This window comes from Canis aureus, chromosome 20 (genome assembly GCF_053574225.1).
Source record: "Canis aureus isolate CA01 chromosome 20, VMU_Caureus_v.1.0, whole genome shotgun sequence".
In the NCBI taxonomy this organism is placed as follows: domain Eukaryota; kingdom Metazoa; phylum Chordata; class Mammalia; order Carnivora; family Canidae; genus Canis; species Canis aureus.
Genome location: NC_135630.1, coordinates 36,534,079 through 36,556,855, shown reverse-complemented (window position 1 = coordinate 36,556,855; position 22,777 = coordinate 36,534,079). Strand labels below are relative to the sequence as shown.

Below are 22,777 nucleotides of genomic sequence, written 5' to 3'. Positions count from 1 at the left end.
GCACAGTAATAATAATTGTTTTTGTTGTTATTCATTTTAAGTATCAGTTATAATGCAGATAATTTAAACTTACTTTTTTTTTTTTTTTATTTATGATAGTCACAGAGAGAGAGAGAGAGAGAGAGAGAGAGGCAGAGACACAGGCAGAGGGAGAAGCAGGCTCCATGCACCAGGAGCCCGATGTGGGATTCGATCCCGGGTCTCCAGGATCGCGCCTGGGCCAAAGGCAGGCGCCAAACCGCTGCGCCACCCAGGGATCCCTTATTTTTTTTTAAGTAGGCTCCATGCCCTAGACCCCAAATGTGGGGCTTGAACTCACAACCCTGAGATCAAGACCTGAGCTGAAGTCAAGAGCCAGACACTTAACCAGTTGAACCATCTAGGCACCCCTAGACTAACTTTTTTTTTTAGACTAATTTTTTAATTTGCTTTGTTCCATTTATTTATTTTCATAATGATTTATTTAGTTTTCATTATGACCTTCACTGACTAGGTCTTTATTCTGTGCTTTATTCTGTTATTTTCATAGTCTGTACCTGAGAGTGACTGTTTGTGGCTATATAACATAACCCTAAACAAAATCATCTACCTGGTGACAGCACCAGAATTGTAGGGATTATTATCCTGTGTATGGCCTAATCTAAAATCCAGTTAAATGACAGCAAACAGCACATGTTCTCCCTGTGTGCTTTAATTCAGGCATTTATCCTGGATCATGTAGTCATTCAGTTGCTTTAAAGACAGGAAATTGGGCTATATGATTTCTATAGATCCCTGCCAATTCATGTATCATGTTTGTGATTATTGCACCTTACTTTGAAGCCTCCTGTGGGAGGTGACTATTCTTGGAATAGGATAGGACTACTTAAGATATGTGATTTCCTGGTTGTCTGAATATGAACTTTCATTAGCCCCTTTCTATTTCCATACAATTATAGCCCATCAGAATTGCTTACAGTATATTTTTAATATCTAGGAGGAGGTGATGAAGTTGACTGAGAAATGTCTTAATAATGCCATTGAGAGCCCAGGAGTAAATGCCAGGAGAGTTCCTCCTGACTTGAAGAGTAACATTTTGAAGGCTCAAGTAGAAGCAGTGCACAAGGTAAGCTGTCTTTAATGGGGATAGTCCTGATGAAGGAAAAAGAACAAGAGACTTCAGGCTGAGAGACCTGAAAACACATAAAGTACATGAGTGTTAAAGAAGAGTGATCTACTTAGTGATTGGAGATAGAGAATATCACCCAGACACGTGTTCAAGATGCCTTCCTGAGTCTAAGTACAAGCTAGATTAACAGGCAGTCATGGGATAAAAAGTTGAGAGTGAAGACCTTCGAGGGCCTAAGAAGTTTTTGGTTTGTTTTAAAGCCACATTCCTATAGAGCATAAGAAGTTGTGTGTTTTTTTCTTTTTAAGTCAAATTCCTATAGAAGTGAGTCCCTAATCTTTGCCACTTTTATAGCCAGAAAATCTAATGATTTTTAGGTTCCTATCAACACTAAGTCTGTGGTTTTAGGTCTTTCTTTACCAGTCTGCTATTCCCCACCAACCATCTGCCCTCAGTTTGGCACAGTTGTGTGTCACGAGAGAGAGAGTTGCAAGATAAGGGAGTTGGCTGTGACATTGTGAAGGATGCATTGGGAAGGAACCAGCCCCCATGAAGTTTATGGCATCCATGTTCTCAAAGTCAGTTTGTCCTTGTGCTCCCTAACTTTCATTCTTCAACTCCAGACTGAAATCAGGACAGAAGCCCATCTGACCAAATCATGTTATCAACTAGAATTTCAGAATATCCTGTTGTTGAGAAGGTACACTTGCCATATCCTGTCCCAAGGCAAAAGCCTTGAAGAGAACCTGACAAGACTTGTGGAATATTGTTCATGCTTTAGTTATCTATCCTTTCCCCCCAGTATAAACATAAAGCATAATATTTGCCTATAAATATAAAATATGGGGGACCCGAGTGGCTCAGTGGTTGAGCCTCTGCCTTTGGCTCAGGTTGTGATCCTTGAAATCCTGGGATCGGGTCCCATATCAGGCTCCTTGCAGGGAGCCTGCTTCTCCCTCTGCCTATGTCTCTCATGAATAAATAAATAAATTTTTTTTTAAAAAAGGTAAATATAAAATATGACAGCGCAGACTCTGGAATCAGACATCTTGAGTTTGAATCACATTTCTAGTCTACCGCATACTAGTGTTGTGACTTAGCAAGTTAGTTTCTTTGAGCCTCAGTTTAATTATGTTTAAGAAAGGATATTGGTGGTACCTACCTTAAGGATAAGATAATAAATGTAAAAGACATGAAGCAGTGAGTGCCTGGCACATAAAGAACATCTACTTAAGCGTTGAAATCCCCCATGTTGAAGCTACATGTTGTATTAGCAATGGTAGTAATTGTTGTCACTATCTTACATTTCATTTACACTTTTGGATTTTTCTTGACTTGAAGAAGAGAAAAATAACTTGAATAGCCTTAAAATAAAAGAGATTTTATTTTATAATTCAAAACCTTCCCATGAAGAAAATCCAGGACCAGATGCCCTCATTGTTGAAGCTATTGAACTTTTAAGGAAGAAATAACAGTTCCACACTAACTCTTTCAGAAAACAGAAGAGGAGGGAATGCTTCCCACCTCATTTAATGATACTAATATTACCCCAGTACCAAAGCCAGAAAAAGATTTCATATGAAAAGAAACTATAGGGACGCCTGGGTGGCTCAGCGGTTGAGTGTCTGCCTTCGGCTCAGGGCCTGATCCCAGGATTCGGAATCGAGTCCCACATTAGGCACCCTGTGAGGAGCCTGCTTCTCCCTCTGCCTGTGTTTCTGCTTCTCTCTCTTTCTCTCTCTCTCTCTCTCTCTGTGTGTGTCTCATGAATAAATAAATAAAATCTTTAAAAAAAGAAAAGAAAAGAAACTATAGACCAATCCCCCTCTTATACATAGACCCAAAAATCCTTAACAAAATAGACCAAGTAGCATATACCTTAGGAAAAAAGTTGGTTTATTATTGAAAAACCTCTATAGTTCACCATATGAAAAAGTAAATTGCTTCAATTTATATGGAAAAGGCATTTCACAGAAATCAATACCCATTTGTGATAAATGCTTATGGCAAACTAGAACTAGAATGGTGCTTCTTCAGCATAATGAAGGGCATCAATGAAAAAATCTACAGGTAGCATCACACTTCATGCTGAAAAACACATTCACTAAAATGGCCAGGATTAAAAACTGACCATCCCTGTGTTGGCTATGATGGAGCTCTGCCGTGCACACTCCTGGTAAGGATATAAAATGTTATAAACACTTGAGGAAGAGTTTGACAATGTATTAAGCATGTACTTCCCACATGACCACACAGGTCCACTCTGAGGTATTTACCCAAGGGAAATGAAAACAGGCTCACACAGTACACAAATGTTCCTAGCAGTATTATTCGAAATAGCTAAAAACTAGAAACAAGCCAAATGTCCATCAGCAGGTAAACATAAACAAATTGTGGTATATCCATTCAGTGGAATGGTACTCAGCACATAAAAAGGAATGAATTAGTGTAGCACCAGGGGTGAATCTCAAAAACTTCATGCTATTCTAAAGAAATAGACTCTAAAAAGATAGGTATTGTGATTCCGTTTATATGAAACTACAGAACATACAGCTCACTGTTTGCCATGTGTAAGGGTTTTTGATGGGGTTGCATTGGCCATAAGGGAACATTATAGGGTAGTGAAAATGTTGCACATGTTGACTCTGGTGTTGGTTATGCACCTGTATATATTTTTCAGAATTCATCAAACTCCTTAAAACATGTGCACTTACTGTATGTAATGATGTGTCAATAAAGTTAGAGGAAAAAAACCTCAGAAAAATATTTTAGAATTTCCTCCTAATAAATTCGTTGTCTTTAGGGAAAAATAAAAAGCCGAATATACCACTTAACATCTCTTTCTTCTTCTCATCATGTAAATTCCAAAAATCCTGGCATTGAATCTTTTTGGGATTCTGATCTATTTACTAACACACCATGGTGTCTTAAATGAGAGCTGTCTAGTAAAAGGTGTGAATTTGTGTAATACTGAAGTGGAAGTGTAGATTATTAATTTGGGTATGGGATGGGACCATACTAGGTGTAGTACTGATACCTTCAGAGATATGATAACCTCTGGAACTGAAGCAAAGTGATATTTCTCTTTTTACCAGAAGTGTAAATTTCTTGTTACTTTTAGTATCTTCAACAAATGCTTAATTTTTTTTATGATTTCATTTTCTTAGGTTACAAGAGAAGATAGCTTACTAAGTCATAAAAACTCCAATGTTCAGGATGCTGCTGCAAACAGGTACAGGTCTGGGTTAGATGGAATTAAGTTGCTGTTCTCTTCTTGTCTTCACTCCATTACATAGCTGTTTACTACCAAGTTTTAGATTATCTGGAGATACTTCTAATTAGTTTTCCTACATTCCCATCTTTTACTGAATCAAACTGCAGAGCTAAAGCAATCTTGAAAGATATTTTTAATCTTATTCATGGTGAAAAATATATGTTATTTCTCTTAACTCTGGTGCCATTTTGTTATCATGGTGGTCTTAGAAACTTTTTCTTACTGTGGGCTCTGCCATTATTCGAGTAAATTTCTTTGCTTTTCTCTCCAAGTCCCTTCTGCCTGTCTTTTTCTTAATATGAGTATCAGGCCATTTATTCGTTTTGCTAGGCTTTGATCCCCTGCTCTTTGCCAATTTGTATTGTTGTTCATCACTGTATATCCAGTGTTCTGTGCTTAGTCAGTGCTAAACATTGTTGAATGAATGAATGCTGTTACTTTTCCCATTATTCAAAACGTATTCAATGAGGAATTTCCTGATTAATCATATTCAGTTCTAGATATTGTAGTCAAAATAGCCCTTAAGCATATAGCATGCTTTGTATATATGACTTTATAGTTAGTATTCAACAAATACACTAATTGGTGATCAGGATAAAACTGGAATTTTAATTAATTTCAGTAAATCAGTTGGCCCACAACATTTTAAATACTGTCATTATTAGAGCCTTTTAGAACTTGATAAAAAATTTTCTTTCTTTTTTTTTTTTTTGCCAGTTTGAGGATAATGTGGTTAGGACTGCCAAGTGTCATTGAACTCTTAAAGCTGGAAAGAGCCTAAACTCTTTTTTTTTTTAAAGACTTTATTTATTTATTCATGAGAGACATACAGAGAGAGAGAAAGGCAGAGACACAGGCAGAGGGAGAAGCAGGCTCCATGCAAGGAGCCCGATGCGGGACTCGATCCCCGGTCCCCAGGATCACACTCTGGGCTGCAGGCGGCGCTAAACCGCTACACCACCAGGGCTTCCCAAGAACCTAAACTCTTAAAGCTGGCAAGAACCTAGAGTGTACTCCAACTTCTAGATTTGCTTTTCTAAATGGCTAATGATATTTTAAATGATCTATTTTCCTCCTACAATTTGAAATGTATTAAAATATCCTTGTTTAAACTTTTTTTAAAAGATTTTATGTATTCATTCATGAGAGACAGAGAGAGAGAGGCAGGCAGAGACACAGGCAGAGGGAGAAGCAGGCTCCATGCAGGGAGCCCGACACGGGACTCGATCCCGGGACTCCAGGATCATGCCCTGGGCCAAAGGCAGGCGCTAAACCCCTGAGCCACCCAGTGATCCCCTAAATTCTTGTTTAAACTTGGGTCTATTTCTGGACCTTTCCTTTTCTGTTAATCTTTTATGTTACCTGTTTTGTCCCTATGCCATACGACAACCCCCCCCGCACACACACACTTTTTAAAAGATTTTGTTTATTTGAGAGAGAGAGAGAGAGAGAGAGAGAAAGAGAGCATGAGCAGGGAGAGGGAGAAGCAGATTCCTTGCTAGGCAGGAAGCCCAATGTGGGGCTGGATCCCAGGACCCCAGGATCATGACCTGAGCTAAAGGCAACCACTTAACTGAGCCACCCAGGCACCCCTACTCCCTTTTAAAAAAAGGAAATATTTCAAGCATAGACAAAACTGTGGAGATTATATATTGTCTGTGTACCAAATATTAAGCTTTGTAGCATTTTTACATTTTGCTGTAGTAGATTTAGACCATTTTTCCTTTATCTTTTTTTATTGAGTTGTAATTCCCATACCATACTGTTTTCCCTTTATAAATATACAGTTCAGTGCTTCTTAGTACACTGACGAAATTTTGCACCATTACCACTAATTCCATAACATTTATATCACTTCTAAAAGAAGCACCACACCCATTGCAGTCTTTCCACATACTGCATTTGCCTACTCTGATCAGTTTATATAAATGGAATCACATAATATATGGCCTTTTGTATCTGGCTTCTTTCATTTAACATAATATTTTCAAGGTTGATCTACATTGTATCATGCATTGGTACTTCTCTTTAGGGCCAAATAATATTCCATTGTATTAGATATACCAATTTTGTTTATCCATATATCAATTGATGGACATTTGTGGTGTTCCCACTTTTTGACTATTATGTTATGAATATTCATATATAAGAATTTTTGTAGACATGCTTTTAATTCTCTATATACCCAGGAGGGTTACTCCTGAGTCAGTCATGTAGTAACTAACTCTGTTTACCTTTTTGAAGAACTGTAAAACTGTCTTCCATAAACAGCTACAACATTTTCAATTCCCACCAGTAATGTATGTGGGTACCAGTTTCTCCACATCCTTTCCAGTGCTCATTATTCTCCATCTTTAAAACTACAGCAAGGGGATCCCTGGGTGGTTCAGCAGTTTGGCACCTGCCTTTGGCCCAGGGCGCGATCCTGGAGTCCCGGGATTGAATCCCGTGTCGGGCTCCCGGCATAGAGCCTGCTTCTCCCTCTACCTGTGTCTCTGCCTCTCTCTCTCTCTCTCTCTATGTCTATCATAAATAAATAAATCTTTTAAAAAATATTTAAAACTACAGCCATCTTAGAGAGTATGAAGCGTGTCTCATTTTGGTTTTAATTTTCATTTACCTGAGGACTAATGTTGAGTATCTTTTCTACCTTGGAGAAATGGCTATTCAGATCATTTATTTTTGTAGTAACAGCTTTACTGAGATAAAATTTAAATACTGTGCAGTTAACCTGTTAAAGTATATAATTCACTGGTTTTTGTTCTGACATATCTGAATTTTATAAAATTACCCATGCTTCCTTCATTTTAACTACCAATACATAAGTCAGTCACAGTTCATTCATCGTTTTATTAATGGGCCCGTGTTTGTTCCAAATTAACATTGTACTTGTTCTTACTTACACATGTTGTGAGGATTTTTTAGAGTGTATACCTGAGTGAAATTGCTGGGTCATGACACATGCTGAGCAGAATGGCTGCAGAAGCTTTTCATCTCCTTTTTGTGTTTTGCAGCAGTGTAAACTCTACTAACCTTTTCTTGAAGGGCAGGAGAATTCATTATAAGACATATTTCATTCCTTTTAATGTGCACTTTGTCTTCTTTTTTTTTTTAAGTGTTTTTTGTTTTCTTTTATTTATTTATGATAGTCACACAGAGAGAGAGCGAGAAAGAGAGAGGCAGAGACACAGGCAGAGGGAGAAGCAGGCTCCATGCACCAATAGCCTGACGTGGGATTCGATCCCGGGTCTCCGGGATCACGCCCTGGGCCAAAGGCAGGCGCTAAACCGCTGCGCCACCCAGGGATCCCTGCACTTTGTCTTCTATTGAGTCCTTTCCTCTGAGCTGTTGCTTCTTTCTGAAGCACAAAGTTATTTTTTCTCTCTTTTCCATTTTACTGCTTATTGTTGAGGTTCTGCATTTTCATTGCTAAGAATAGGTTTACAAAATTTTTTTGTTAGTGTTCAAGCTGGCTTTACATTCTGAAGACCTATATATGTCTTTTTTTCAGTTCTGGAAAATCATAAACCATTATCTTTTTGAATGTTGAGTATCAGTTGAAACAGCTCGAAGACTTCTCTATCATAAGTATTCCTTTTTTTTTTTTTAAGTTTTTTTTTTTTCAATTTTTTAAAATTTATTTATGATAGTCACAGAGAGAGAGAGAGAGAAAGAGAGAGAGAGGCAGAGACATAGGCAAAGGGAGAAGCAGGCTCCATGCATCGGGAGCCTGATGTGGGATTCGATCCCGGGTCTCCAGGATCGCGCCCTGGGCCAAAGGCAGGCACCAAACCGCTGTGCCACCCAGGGATCCCATAAGTATTCCTTTTTAAAAGAAATTTATTTATTTGGCAGAGAGAGAAAGCCAGCACAAGCAGGGGGAGCTACAGAGGGAGAGGGAGAAGCAGGCTCCCCACTGAGCAGTTGCTGGATACGGGGCTCTATCTCAGAAACCTGAGATCATGACCCAAGCTAAAAGCAGGTGATTTAATCAACTGAGCCACCCAGGCACCCCATAATTATTCCTTCTTGTTTTTCATCTGTCTTTTTTTGCCCCATTGTTGTGGATGAAACAGTCCTAGCTTCCACTTCACTAATTATGTCTGACTTTTCCAATCTAGGATATATTTCTCTCTCTCTCTTTTTTTTTTTTTTTCATTCTTCTTGTAGACTTCAGGACCTGCTCCTGTTTACACACTTTTCAGCAATATTAAGGAGGACTGGGATTTCCTCCTGCATATGTTATCTTGGTGGATGATAGTCTTTTGGCTCTAGATTTCCCTCCCTTTCCTTCCTGGTGTTGAAGCCTCTCTTATCTGGGATTAGACACTGTTGTGATTCCTGCTGCCAGGCCTAGTAACAAATTATCTGGCATCCTCTCACCTGGCTAGTCCTCTTGTAACATCTGGAGCACTTGAGGTGTTTCTGCCTTCTCCAGCATAGGGCTTCTGTCTGTGGTTTTCTGACTATTCTCTCATATCTCAGATATTCTGGTTAGTTTCTAATCCACTGAGTTTTCTCATTCATGTATTTAACAACAACTTTTAAAAATCATTCAGTTGATCTACCCTTTTTGTGTATCTTTTTTTTAAGATAAATCTTTTCTGAACTTCAGTGAGATTATAGGAGGGAAGCAAGTAGTCTTACCATTTTGATCCATCTGTGAATGAGTCCATTGTGGATATGAAGACTGTTAAACGGTGGGTGGAGGAGGGTCTCACAAAGGCATATAAATGCAACACTGCTGGCATGCTCCTCACAAATTGTTATTTCTTCTTCCTTTATGTGAATTCTTCTTCTTTCTGAAGTTCTTTCTTCAAATATGCTCCCTATGCTTGTATAGGTGCTCCATGATGTGAATTTGAATTTATCTTTTTCTTCCAGTGCTATATTAAATGAGAATAATGTGCCTTTCCCTGAAGATTCTCTTGCTCTGATGCATACCACACCTGCAACAAATGGTTCTGTTCTTAAGGTAACAATACTTAATTTTGAAAGTTTCTCCAAAGACCATACTGAGTTGAGTCCTGTGGTATAATCACAGACATCTGGTGATTTCTGACTGACACCAGAACTTAAGCTGTGAGAAAAGCATTGAGCCTCAGTTTTCTAGAGAGAATCCTATTGTCAAATCTCTCATGAGAGTATCTCAGGGCTGCTTCTTCAGTTTTTCTGTCATTGGTCTTTTTGTTTTAGCTAGTCTTTGTATTTTGTTTTTTTTGATGCTGGCTATGCCTCCCTAGTGTCTCAAACAGTAGACAGCACATAGTAGGCACTAAATATTGATTGCTTGAAATACCAGCACCCTGTCATTGTGTTACTGTATAACCAGCTCGTCGTCACAGTCCCTGCTTTTCTGTACCTTGTCACACCCTTACCAGTCCAGAAATCATAGAAACCCAGTACATTGCTCATTGATTGTTTTAATTTACAAGTTAAATGAAAAATTATCCTTGCAAATGAACATTTACCATTTTGCTCTTTACATAAATGCATTTATTGTAGAAATTTGCCAAATATTTCATAAAAAGAAAAAGTTAGGAATCACCTGTATTCCCGCTATTGAAAGACCATGTATAATTAAGATTTGGTGTATAATTTTTCAGACTTTTGGGTTTAAAAAAATCCAACCTAAAATATCTCCAATCAGGAGCTTCCTTTCTGCTAATTAAAATTCTAAAAAGAGATATTGACGATCTTTGATCATTAAAAATTAAGTGAAACTGAGATTTTTTTGGAACAGAGGTCATTTAATTCAGAGATTTATTGCATATTATAATATGTACTGGACACCATGGTAGTTTCAAAAATTCAAAAGTTAAACATAGCCTCTTTTTTCAAACTGCTTACATTCCACTGGGAGAGAGAATTTTAATACCTGTGGTAGTGATACATACACAGTTTGGGGGCCCTCAGGCCACAAGAGTGGGAGACGGTGGCGTGAGAGGAGGAGATGTGAGCAGTGAGAGAACAATTTTTTCCTGCATGTGATTACATTAAGTTGAATCACATTAAGGTGAATGTTGAGACATAAATAGGAGAATGACCACAGCCTTAAGCCAGATAGATGGAAATAGGACTGTATAAATGAAGGGCCTTTTTTATTATGTGGACTACATCCTAGAAACTTACTTTATTTCCAGACCAGAGTTCTCTATTTTATTCCCTTTAAATTTTCCTGCCTACTTACTTTCTCTATCTCTTTCTCTTTTGCTCTCTCTTTCTCTGTAGTATAGAGCTCCATCATTCATTAGGTGATTCAAATTCTAATTAAAAAGTATGAACATTTATGGGGAAGTTCATACTGTACTCACTTTCAAACAGTGAAGTACCAGTACATCTGGATAAAGAAGTCTTTGGAGTTTAGGCATCATCTTTACTCACTCTCTCCTGTCCTGAACCTTTTATCTCTTTCTTTTAGTCTAAGAGCTAAGAGCCAAAAAAATTTTAACCCTATGCAAGTTTTGTCTCCCCAAAAAGAGTAGCTTAATGAAAATTCACATAACATTTTATTTTTTTTAAGGTTTTATTTATTTATTTGAGAGAGAGAGAGAGAGAGAGCATGAGTAGAGCAAAGGGGCAGAGGGAGAAGTAGACTCCCCAATGAGCAGGAAGGCCAATGCAGGGCTTGATTCCAGAACTGGGAAATCATGACCTGAGCCAAAGGTAGGTGCTTAACCAACTGAGCCACCCAGATGCTCCCACATTAAAACTTTAGCTTTTTCAACTTTTTCAACTTCTGATTGTAATCTAGGTTCCCCTCCAAGCAAAATGGAATCAATATAATAGCCATGATTTCTGAGTGTCCCTATTTGTTTAAAGGTTAACACCAAACAAAGGCTGGGTCAGAATTGTAAGTTGAGAGGATATGGAAAAGATGTAGTTTGATGATTAGTCATTCAACAGCTATATATATTTTATTGTTCATAGGATGCTACAGATGAATTGGATGCGTTACTTTTATCTCTAACTGAGAATCTGATGGACCACACAGTCACACCTCAGGTAAGTATGTTTTGAACAGCAAGGTGGAAAGGAATTTGTTTTGAAAAAACTTTCTGCTACATTCCAATTTTTGCCTTTTTAACCATGTAGTTAAACTGTTCATTTAATAAGAGATTGTATTTCAGCAACCACTTAGCTTACCTTTCTACTAAATTTTCACCAGTTTAAATTTATGTGTCACTGTACAGTAACCACATTTTACTAGACGCCTATTTGTAATCTCAACACCATATTAAATAACATGAGAGGAAATATGTAGGGATAAACATAAAGAGTGAAAACAATAAGGACATGCAACATACGAATGGTTAGCATTGAACATACCAATCTTTATTGCAGTATAGGAGATACTGTGTTGGGTACTATGATCAAATTATAATACAAAAAAGAAACAATTCTTTCCCTCCAAGACTTACTATGTAGTTGAGATGAAAGGTATGCAAATAACTCATTCAGTATGTTATGAGTAATATGATAAGAATTGCTATGGGAACTAGATGTCATTCTGAAGTCTTAGAAGTACAGATGGTCCTTTTCTCTGGAGCTGGATGTTTGCTTAGATCCTTAGTTCTTACATTTGGGTGTGTATCAGAATCACCTGGAGGGTGTATTAAAACATAAATTGCAGGGCTCCACCCTCAGAGTTTCTGATTTGGTGTGTGGGGATTAGGACCTGCAAAGTCACATTTCTAGCATGTTCCAGGTAATGCAGATGTGGTCTGGGAACCACCTTTTGGGAACCACCAGCTTAGATCAATAAACAGAGACTTTACCAAAGAATAAGAATTAATCACAAGTCTAGAGAAGTGAGCAAGCAGAAGACAAAGGGATAATAATGTCAGTGCTGAGCCATGATGATCCTTTATGAGAACAAAGACGTAACTTGAAAGATTAATGCAAGATGGCCTAAAGCCAGAGCAGGACTCCCTGGGGCCGAGCTCAGGACTATATTCTGTGTGCTCTCTCACAAGTGGATTCGGTGATGAAAATCAAATTTATTAAACAACTTTATGTCACTGATGTTTTCCCTTCCCTGCAAATTTAGAATGCTTTTTTTGTTTTAAATCAAAATTTAGAATTTCATGCATTTTAGAGTCTACATATGGGCTCCCTGTTCTGTTACACTGACAGATTTCTCTGTTATTAGAACTGTAACACTCTTCTAAGAACTTTAGCTTTTTAATTGATTTTGATCCAGAATATGGCCAGACAAGCATCATTATGTAGCTGTTTTGTTACTCTACTGGTGAATTGTTTCAGAAGATTTTTAGAATGTCTTTTTCTAGTTCCACCCCTCCAAATACCTTTGGATTTTTATTTGTAAATACATTAAATTCATAAGTAAATTAACTGATATATTTATGATAATTTGTGTTCTTAGCTAAGAATATAATATTTTTCTCACTCAAGACTTCTTGTATCTCTTATTAAACTTTGTCATTATAGTTCCCCCAACATACATTCTGTCCTTTCTATTTTTATTATTTTCAGATCCTTCCTGCTTTTCATTGCTATTGTTAATGAGATCTTTTTTTTTTTCTGTTATATTCTAAACTGGCTTTAAGAAGGCTATTGTATTCTGAAAAAAATTCAACAAACCTTTCATCAATTAAAACAGTACAGCTGGGATCCCTGGGTGGCTCAGCAGTTTGGCGCCTGCCTTTGGCCCAGGGCGCAATCCCCGAGTCTTGGGATCAAGTCCCGCGTCGGGCTCCTGGCATGGAGACTGCTTCTCCCTCTGCCTGTGTCTCTGCCTCTCTCTCTCTCTGTGTCTATCGTGAATAAATAAATAAAATCTTAAAAAAAAAATAAAACAAAGCTGTAAAAAAAATTATGTTTAAATAAAGTATGCATTTTCTTGAGGGAAGGACTTTTATTATCATATTTTTATGTTTATCTCCATTACAGTTACCATTCTGAAGAAGTGTCCAAATGATAAAGTTCCGTCTTCCCTGAGAGGAACAAAGAGAGAACCTAAAATCTGTAGCAGAAATATATATTACTAAGGCTAGGAAGAAGTTGTGGAAAGCACTAAGATTCCTATCAGTTTGGGAATTGGTAAATATGTAAAATAAACTTATGACAAGAAGATATCTCTAAGACCAATAGGATAGCATCCATTTTTTTTTTTTTTTTTTTTAAGTCAGATGCTCCAATTAATTATACCTCATAGTCCATGGTGGACTATCTTCCTAGGTCCATGCAAGGCTTCTCTTTTGCTGGTCCATGCAAGGCTTCTCTTTTGCTTATCTTATTTTCCTTTGTCCTCCATTCCTCACTTCCATTTGCCATTTTCGCTAAGTTACTCATTCTAAAGTATTTGCTGTATGTCTTTCTAGGTACCTTTCACATATTTATTTAGATAAACATCTGTGAAAAACAGTATGACATTTCCTCAAAAAATTAAAAATGGAATTACTATCTGATCCAGTAATTCCATTAAAGAAAGTGAAAATAGTAATTCAAAAAGACCTATGCATCCCTATGTTTATTGCAGTATTATTCATAATAGCCAAGAAGTGGAAGGAACTCAAATATCTATTGATAGATGAATGGATAAAGAAAATGTGGGCTGTTTGTGTGTAATAGAATTAATATTAATTAGCTATAAAAAAGAATGAGATCTTCCCATTTGCAATAACATGGATGGAGCTAGAGGGTATAATGTTAAATGAAATAACGCAGACAGAAAAAGACAAATACCATGATTTCTCTCATGTGGAATTTAAGAAACAAAAAGAACAAGGGAGATAAAGAGACAAACAATAAAACAGACCTAAATACAGAGAACAAACTGGTGATCACCAGAAGGGAGTTGGGTGGGTGGATTGATGAAATAAATGAAGAGGGTAAGGAGTATACTTAGCATGATGCACACCTGAGAAACATAGAATTGTTGACTCGTACAATTGAAACTAATATAACGTCGAAAAAAAGTCTTCATATTTCTTTTAAGGTAGAGAGTTGGTTAGATACCCACAAATGGGATTGCTGGGTTGCATGCTTATATGAATACTAGGTATTGCTCACTGCCTCCAGAATGGTTTCCACAGTTTATAAGTCCTATGAGCAGTTTTTCCTTAACCTGCGCTTTATCTGACGTTCTAATATTTTTTTTGTCTTTATGGGTTTGTCTCATTGTTTCAGTTCACATGAGTTAAATGGTATTATTTCTTCCATTATTTTAATGCTGCCTTAGGTTTCCTCTTTGATTGAGTCACCTGTATGTATCTTTTACTCATTTTTCTATCAGGTTTCCTGTCTTTTTTCTTGATTTCAGGAATTCCTTGTATAGTCTAGATACAAATTCCATGTCAGTCTTAGGTATTAAAAATACTTTCTGCTAATCTGTATATTAGCACATCTGAGGCATTTTTATGACTGTCATTTGTGACAAGTAGCAAGGACATTGAGACAACCTATGTCTGTCACTGTGGAGGTGGATGAGTAAAACAGGTGTATATCTTTCACTGAACAGAAACCTATTCTGATGTCATGCATTCTTCATTTTTTCTTGTTGTAGTTTGGGTTTAGGGTTTGAAAAAATCCTTCCTCATCTGCCATCCCATCTCCTGAGGTCATAGAGATACTGTTTTCTGTTGATTTCTATTAGCTTTAATTTTATTTTACCTTTCACCTTTAGATTTTAACAAATTTGAACAGTTTGAGGTTTGGGGGGGAGGATGTCAGTTGTGGTTTTAATATAACTCAAATTTGTATTTATCCATAAAAAGAGCCAATTTTACCAATATTCTAAAGAATTCCTCCTTTCCCGGTTGATGTGTTACTAATCTTTCTGTTGTGTTCCAGTGGTGGGCTCTCTCTTTTTCTGCTGTCCTGCAATTGTGTTTATTACCTTGGCTTTGTACTGATACCTAGTATATTCTTAAAATTTCAGCATGTCAGGTTTCCCCCAAAATTCTGCTGGCATTTTAATGGAGTTTATATTAAATTTATAGATTATTTTGGAGAAAATTAGCATTTTTATGATATTTAATTTTCATGAATATGATACATGTTTCTATTTTTTCTCATCTAAATGTTCTCTGTAAGTCTTAGATTGTTAGGCTAAATCCTAAATACTTTATAGTTTTGTTATAGTTTTGTTGATATCATGAATGGTATTTAATTTTTTACTGTTGAACTCATAAGTTGATTTTGTGTCTAGCATACTTGCTGAATTCTTTCATTAATCTGCTGATTCTCTAATATTCTGTCAATTTCTAGGGTGTGTTTTATATCTGTCTACAATTGATTAATTCAGTTCTCATCTATTGCTAAATCTGTCATTTTGTATATTTTGAAGATACGCTGTGAGATGCATGTATATTAATGGTAATTATACTTTCTCCAACTCCTTTGAGTAAAGTATCCATCCTTACCTCTTTTTTCTCTCTTAATTTCCCTTTTGGCTCCTATAAAATCGACACCTTAACTTTCTTTTAAGTTTATATTGCCTGGTATATAATTTCCTGTCCTTTTATTTCCAGCCTTTTTGTATCTGTTGGCTATAAGTGGACCTTTTGTGAACAACAGTTTGCTGGATCTTGTTTTTTAAATCTTCTTTGAGGATCTCCTCTGATTGAGTTTAATCCATTTATATTTACTCTAATTATGGTTATTATAGAACTTATTTCTGCCAAAACATTTTTTATTTACCTTTACCACATATTCTTTCTCTCTCTTTCTGTCTCATATTTCCTATGGTAAAAGTGCATTTTCTTAATATTGGTGGGAAAGTCATGTTGTATTTTTATTCTTCTGGTGCTTTCCTAACTTATTAATGAGACATGGACTTATGTAAATTTTTTATCAGAATCTGAAACCATGAGTCTAAGGACAGACTAGTCTAAGTTTCTATAAAATAGGAGGAGTTCTTTGGCATATAATTCTATACATAGAAGTAAAATCTAGAAAATTAAACATTAAAAAGAATGTAATAAAGCCCCTATGTATCAGGAACAATGTGAGTGTTTTTATATGCATGCATGAAATTAGAGAATGATCTAAACAGATTTTTTTTTCCTCTGTACTTTCTTTGTGCTGTTCATTTGGATTAGTCACAGTCCACTTTCAAGATGCTACCAAGAAGGCTAAAATGTTAAACTGGATGCTGGGGTTGGAAGGTAGAGGAGTCCTATTAGTAAGGAACTGAAAATAGTAGGAGCATTCTTAGAGTAGAACATTTTTAAATTAAAGAGATTCTCGGGATCTCTGGGTGGCTCAGTGGTTTAGCACCTGCCTTCGTCCCAGGGCCTGATCCTGGAGTCCTGAGATTGAGTCCCACATCGGGCTCCCTGCATGGAGCCTGCTTCTCCCTCTGCCTATATATCTGCCTCTCTCTCTGTCTGTGTCTCTCATGAATAAAAAATAAAATCTTTAAAAAAAAGAGAGAGAGATTTTCAGAATTATGATAGTTTCTTAAGTGGTGAGTATGGCATCTGTGTTGTAGAAAAGGATCTTGGATTCAAAGTGCATGTCAGCGCAGGGGGAGCCATTGAGAACTGTCTCCCTCTATGATGCATTCCATAGTAGAAGAAAACATTATGAGAATGGTTATGAAAAGAAGTCTTCCCTAAAAGTAAACACATATATAAAATTTATTTTAGGTATCTTCAACATCCATGATCACACCACGGTGGATTGTACCAGTAAGTTAATGATATTTACAATTTTTATTTTGGTTACCCTTTCAGAGTAAGGCCTAACTAAAGGATTACCAGGCTCTTTGTTTTTCCTTAAAAATGTGAGGTCATTCTCAAAGCCTTGTTATCTGAACTTAATGTCTTCAAACTAGTGATTTACCTTTCCTGTTTGTAAAGGCTTAAGGATGCTGACAAAAACAAAACTAAAAACCTGAGGTGAAGTATGGTGAAAAACAAACCAAAATAGCCATGACCATCAAAATCCTCTTACTTACTACCGTAATCATTAGGGAAGATGACTTGGAGCTGAACTGCTGATGCTCAGGCCTATGTTATCACTTCTGTTCAGACATGGTATCTGTCTCCCTCAGCAGAGTGGTGTCCTTTCCAATGGACTGGAAGGACTGTGCTTGGCAGAGAAGGAGGAACATGGTAACAGAGAAGTAGTCTCGCTGATTTCTCCCCCAGGACCATTCTTGGTGGATGCTGTGACCAGGTGAGGAAATTCTTTCTCCATTGCAGTTCTAAGGCATCTGTTCAGAAGAAAATATACTTACAGCAGTAATGTCAGTTCTTCTTTAACTGAATTTAACTGAAACTGGATAAAATTTTTCTCTATTATTTAGAATAGTGTTTTTTTGTTTTTCTGTCAGTAACAATTTTCTACAAAATTATAAAGTAGCCCTTTTAAATCAAGTCTTCATAAATGTTAACTTTTTAACAGGCTTATCTTTAAAATTTTTATTTGTTTTAAAATTCATTTATGCCTTTCCTTTCATGCTTTTATGCCTTTCCTTTCATGCTTTATGTTATGTTGTCCATCCATAATAAGGTGAAGAATCATAGATAAGAGTGAAGTAGGAGATTCCCAAGATGAGGGCTCTGAGACACCTTTTACCAATACCTGTTACGAGTTCATTTCAACATATTGCTTGCCACAAACAGAAGCTGGACTCAAAAACTCAAAAGACCTTTTGTTTGGCATGTATTTCTTCAACTCTTCATTGTTAGGACCAAAACTGTGCCTGTTTTACAAAAGATGTACAGTTGCCTTCATTATCACCTCAGACTTCTTCCTGGTGATGTCTGTTTCTCATCCTCCTGGTGTTGAGAGTATAGGTCAGTTGACGTAGATGCTTTCCTAGTTAGAGAAGAAATTTCCTAATTAGTTGGAAAAGTTATTAAAGCTGATTAACTCGAAAGAAACTGATAGTTTCATTTTAAAGTTCCCATCTCCACAGTCTTCAAAGTAATATAATCACTTACTCAGCAAACGTTTATTGAATGTCCGTAATGTACCAAGCATTGATTTTACTGGTTTGGCAGCACTGAAGATAGTAGTGAACAAAACAGGCGTGGGACTTGCCATAGGGAACTCATATGTAGTTGTCAAATAGCACCATGTAGGTTATTTTTCTAACCATTTATATTCCTAGTAATTGCCACTGTAAAAAAAGAGATTATGTGCAGAGGACCAGGTGATAATACTTTGTAATTGAGTTTACACAATGAAATATGAGTTCTTAGGACTTGTAAATTAAAAATTATTGATGAAAGAAGAGATCATCTACATTCCTTTCCGAAACAAAATAGTCATAGAGGAATTAATGAGATCAAAGAGGACAGGTAGTGTACCTGAAATTAATAAAATGTTAAATGTCAATCATACCTCAAAATAAAAAAAAAAAAAAAAAAAGAATCAGTGGAACAGAATAGGGTCTAGAAACAAACTCACACAAATATAGCTACTTGATTTGTGAAGAAAAGGATGATGGAGTGCTTTTGAATAGATAGCCTTTCAGTAAATCAGCTGAACAAAAAAATGTTTTTAAGATTATTTATTTATTTATTCATGAGAGACACACAGAGAGAGGCAGAGACACAAGGAGAGGGAGAAGCAGGCTCCATGCAGGGAGCCTGATGCGGGACCCGATCCCGGGTCTCCAGGATCAGGCCCTGGACTGAAGGTGGCGCTAAACCGCTGAGGCACCTGTGCTCCCCATCAGCTAAACAAATTAAATAAATATCCATGTGGGAAAAGATTAATCTTGACCTAACCTCGGACCATACACAAAAATCCATTCTAGATGGGTTGCAGATCTAAATGTGAAACTTCAAATAACAAAGCTTTTAGAAGAAAATATAAGCAAACATCCTGGAGATCAGGAAAGATTTTTTTAAACAGGTCACAAAAAGCTTCCATCACAGGAGAAAAAAAAAAAAGAAAAAAAAAATATATATAACTTGGCTTCTGTCAAGAACTTCTGTTCATCAAAAGAAATAATCTCAAGATCTCAAAAAAGGAAACCAGAGAGTGAGAGAAAATACTTGCACTTCTTCCCTCTCTCTCTTTCTTTGATAAAGGACTCATATCTAGAATATATAAAGAGCTCTTATAAATCTGTAAGAAAAAGACAGCTAAATAGAAAAATTGGTAAGACTCGAAAAGGCAGGGGTGGCACCTGGGTTGCTCAATGGTTGAGTGTCTGCCTTTGGCTCAGGTCATGATCCTGGGGTCCTGGAATCAAGTCCCACATCAGGTTCCCCGCGAGGAGCCTGCTTCTCCCTCTGCCTATGTTTCTGTCTCTCTCTCTGCATCTCTCATGAATAAATAAATAAAATCTTAAAAAAAAAAAAAAAAAAACAACGTGGAAAGGCAGTTCACAAGAAGACATCCAGATGGTCAGTAAGCATATGAAACAATGTACAATTTAACTAGTCATTGAGGAATACAAATTCAAACCACCATGTGGTGACCACTATATACTCCCAGAATGGCTGAAGTGGAAAAGACACATAGTATCAAGTGTTGGTAAAGATGGGGCAACTGGAACTCTATAAATTGGAATAGCCATGCTGGAAATAGGTTTGGCAGTATCTCCTAAAGTTGAACATACCCAGTGACTCTGTGATTTTATTATATACATACCAAGTAGAAATACAAATAATTGTCTATCAGAGGACATGTAGAAGAATGTTTACAGCAGGTATATTCATAATAGTCCAAGCTGAAAACTTTCCAAAATTCCATTAATAGTCAACTACATAAATAGCAGTACACATGAATCGTGTAAACGTAATTACGTTACAATAGTTTGCTATGTAATATATTTAGCATCTTAAAACAACACATTTCTAATCTAATTTTCTGTTCCTATAAAGTCTGGATACAGCTTTGCTAGGTCCTGCAACTACCACAAGCCCATTAGTTAGTGAATTTTGCCCATATATACAGTTTCCAAATGGCATTCTAGTCTGTCCTTCACTTTGAAGTATGAATAAGTGCTTCCCACATAAGTCTGAAGAGAGCCAAAGATTTTCAGATGTTTGAGGAAATACTGAAATAGGTAAACTGAAAAAGAAATAGGGAGAAAAGAAGGGAACATGAGCATGAAAAACTTCACAAAATGATAATTTCATGAGAGGAGATGCTGCATCTATGCAACACTAACAGGAAATGTAAAAGAAAGGAAACAGAAAATGTAGTGTTCTTAGAAATTATTAACCATGTTAAAAATAAAACCCAAAGAATGGGTGGAAGATTGAGGAAATCTCTCAAAAAGTAGAACAAAAAGATGAAAACTGAGATAGAAGAGATCATTGGAGGATTGGTCCAGGTAGTCCAATATATCAATCATCAGAGATCTAGAAAGAACAGAGTAAATAAAAAATTGTTAAAGGAATTTAGATTTCTCAGAACAGAAGTACTTCAGTATTTCCTTTTAAGACTTTATTTATTTGAGTGAAAGAATGATCAGGGGGAAGGGCAGAGGAAGAGGAAGAAGCAGACTCTCTGCTGAGCAGAGAGCCCAGGACCCCACTGAGATCATGACCTATGCCCAAGTCAGATGCTTAACCCACTGAGCCACCCAGGTGCCAGAAGTACTTGAGTTTTTATTTTTTATTTTTTATTTTTTTTTTAATTTTTTTTTATTTATTTATGATAGTCACACACAGAGAGAGAGAGAGGCAGAGACACAGGCAGAGGGAGAAGCAGGCTCCATGCCAGGAGCCCGACGTGGGATTCGATCCCGGGTCTCCAGGATCACGCCCTGGGCCAAAGGCAGGCGCCAAACCGCTGCGCCACCCAGGGATCCCAGTACTTGAGTTTTTAGATTAAATGGGCCTGAGTACCCAGCAAGGAAAGTAGACAACACTAAGGACCATCATGAAATTTCAGAAAGAGAGAGTGTAAGTCTTCAGAGAGAGAGGATAAAAAGAATACATGAAAGGATTGATAATCAGAATGACAGATTTCACTGAAAGAAAGAAGATAATAGAGCAATGCCTTCAGAATTCCAGAGTAAAATTATTTTTCCCCTAGTTTTTTTAAGATTTTATTTATTTATTCACGATGAGAGACACAGAGAGAGAGTCAGAGACACAGGTGATCATCCAAGAAGGAGGAAGACACAGGACCCAGGAAACAGGTGCAGGAACTGACTGGGAGAAAGGTGGAAGAAAGTCCTGAGGCAGCAGCTGCCTTGTTGTTTAGGAACAATTCTGTACAGATTTGAAGAGGGGAATATAAAGTTCCAGGAAAGGATATATTGCCAAGAAAAAACACAAACACATGGCCTACCCCAGTTTTTAAAAAATTACATGACATAACTGAATGTACTTGGAAAGATCCATGGTTCTATCTGCAAACTTAAGTACAAATTAGAAATAAGTACAGAAAATGAAACAAACAGTCTCAACAAAAAAATGAAGCAGTTCTTCAGGAGGAACAAATTATATAAGAAAAAATGTAATACACTTATATCAGTTGTGAAAATATTTACATAGTTACAACAAACCCTAAATATTAATATGATGAAAATTGTTTGTTTAGCTGTATTGAAAAGGTAGGAAGGAAAGATTGGGGGACTGATGAGTGGGCTCTAAGAATGGTAGTCCATGGCAAGAAGTTGTAGAAACAGGCCACTTGGACTTTTGCTAGTCGTGTATCACAATCACCTGGAGGGCTTATTAAAACAGCTTAGGAGAGCCTGGATGGTGTAGTTGGTTGAGCATCCTGACTCTTGGTTTCAGCTTAGGTTGTGATTTCAGAGTCATAAGACCAAGGCCTGTGTTGGGCTCCACACTCAGTGCCCAGTGCAGTCTGCTTGAGATTCTCTCTCCCTCTCCCTCTGCCCTCTCCATTCATGCTCTCTTTTTCTTTCTAAAGTAAATAAATAAATCATTAAAACAAACTGGGCCTCCTGTAAAGTGCCTAAGAATTTGCACTTATAACAAATTCCAGGGACTGTACTTAGAGAACCAGAGATACAGAAAAGTGAAGGAAAATGCCAGGAAAAAAATATTGAAAGTGTTTTATCTCTGTATAGTAGAAATGGAGGGGGCTGGTACACATGACTGCTGTTTCAACAGTCAAGCTTGTTAGTATTTTCAACATGTTAAACTATATCCTTTGTAGTATATATTTTGACTGTTAAGTTTTAATGAAACCAAGGTAGATGACATGACGTCCTTGTCTCAGTTCATGCTCTTCAGCTATGGCAGAGACTTTCAGGTGCTCATGCAAAGCCCACATTGTTTTATTTTTCACATTAACTCTGACAGAGCAGATGAACTGGTGTGGGAACTCCCACAGCCATCTTGGCACTGTCTATGTAAAGTACAGAAGTAGGGATCCCTGGGTGGCGCAGCGGTTTAGCGCCTGCCTTTGGCCCAGGGTGTGATCCTGGAGACCCGGGATCAAATCCCATGTCGGGCTCCCGGTGCATGGAGCCTGCTTCTCCC

General features: G+C 37.1%; 1 protein-coding gene across 6 annotated transcripts in view; it reads left to right on the top strand.

Annotated features, from left to right (window-relative positions):
* EPB41L5 (erythrocyte membrane protein band 4.1 like 5) overlaps nt 1-22,777 on the top strand; it is a 146,115-nt gene that overhangs the window by 118,174 nt on the left and 5,164 nt on the right. For 3 of the 6 annotated variants that reach the window (XM_077861368.1, XM_077861365.1, XM_077861366.1), the window contains exons 19-24: nt 977-1,105; nt 4,276-4,340; nt 9,267-9,357; nt 11,313-11,387; nt 16,997-17,038; nt 17,404-17,528. In XM_077861368.1, coding sequence (XP_077717494.1) covers nt 977-1,105; nt 4,276-4,340; nt 9,267-9,357; nt 11,313-11,387; nt 16,997-17,038; nt 17,404-17,528 — 527 coding nt within the window. The remainder of the gene's footprint in view (nt 1-976; nt 1,106-4,275; nt 4,341-9,266; nt 9,358-11,312; nt 11,388-16,996; nt 17,039-17,403; nt 17,529-22,777) is intronic. The other 3 variants (XM_077861367.1, XM_077861371.1, XM_077861369.1) reach the window with 3 other exon arrangements.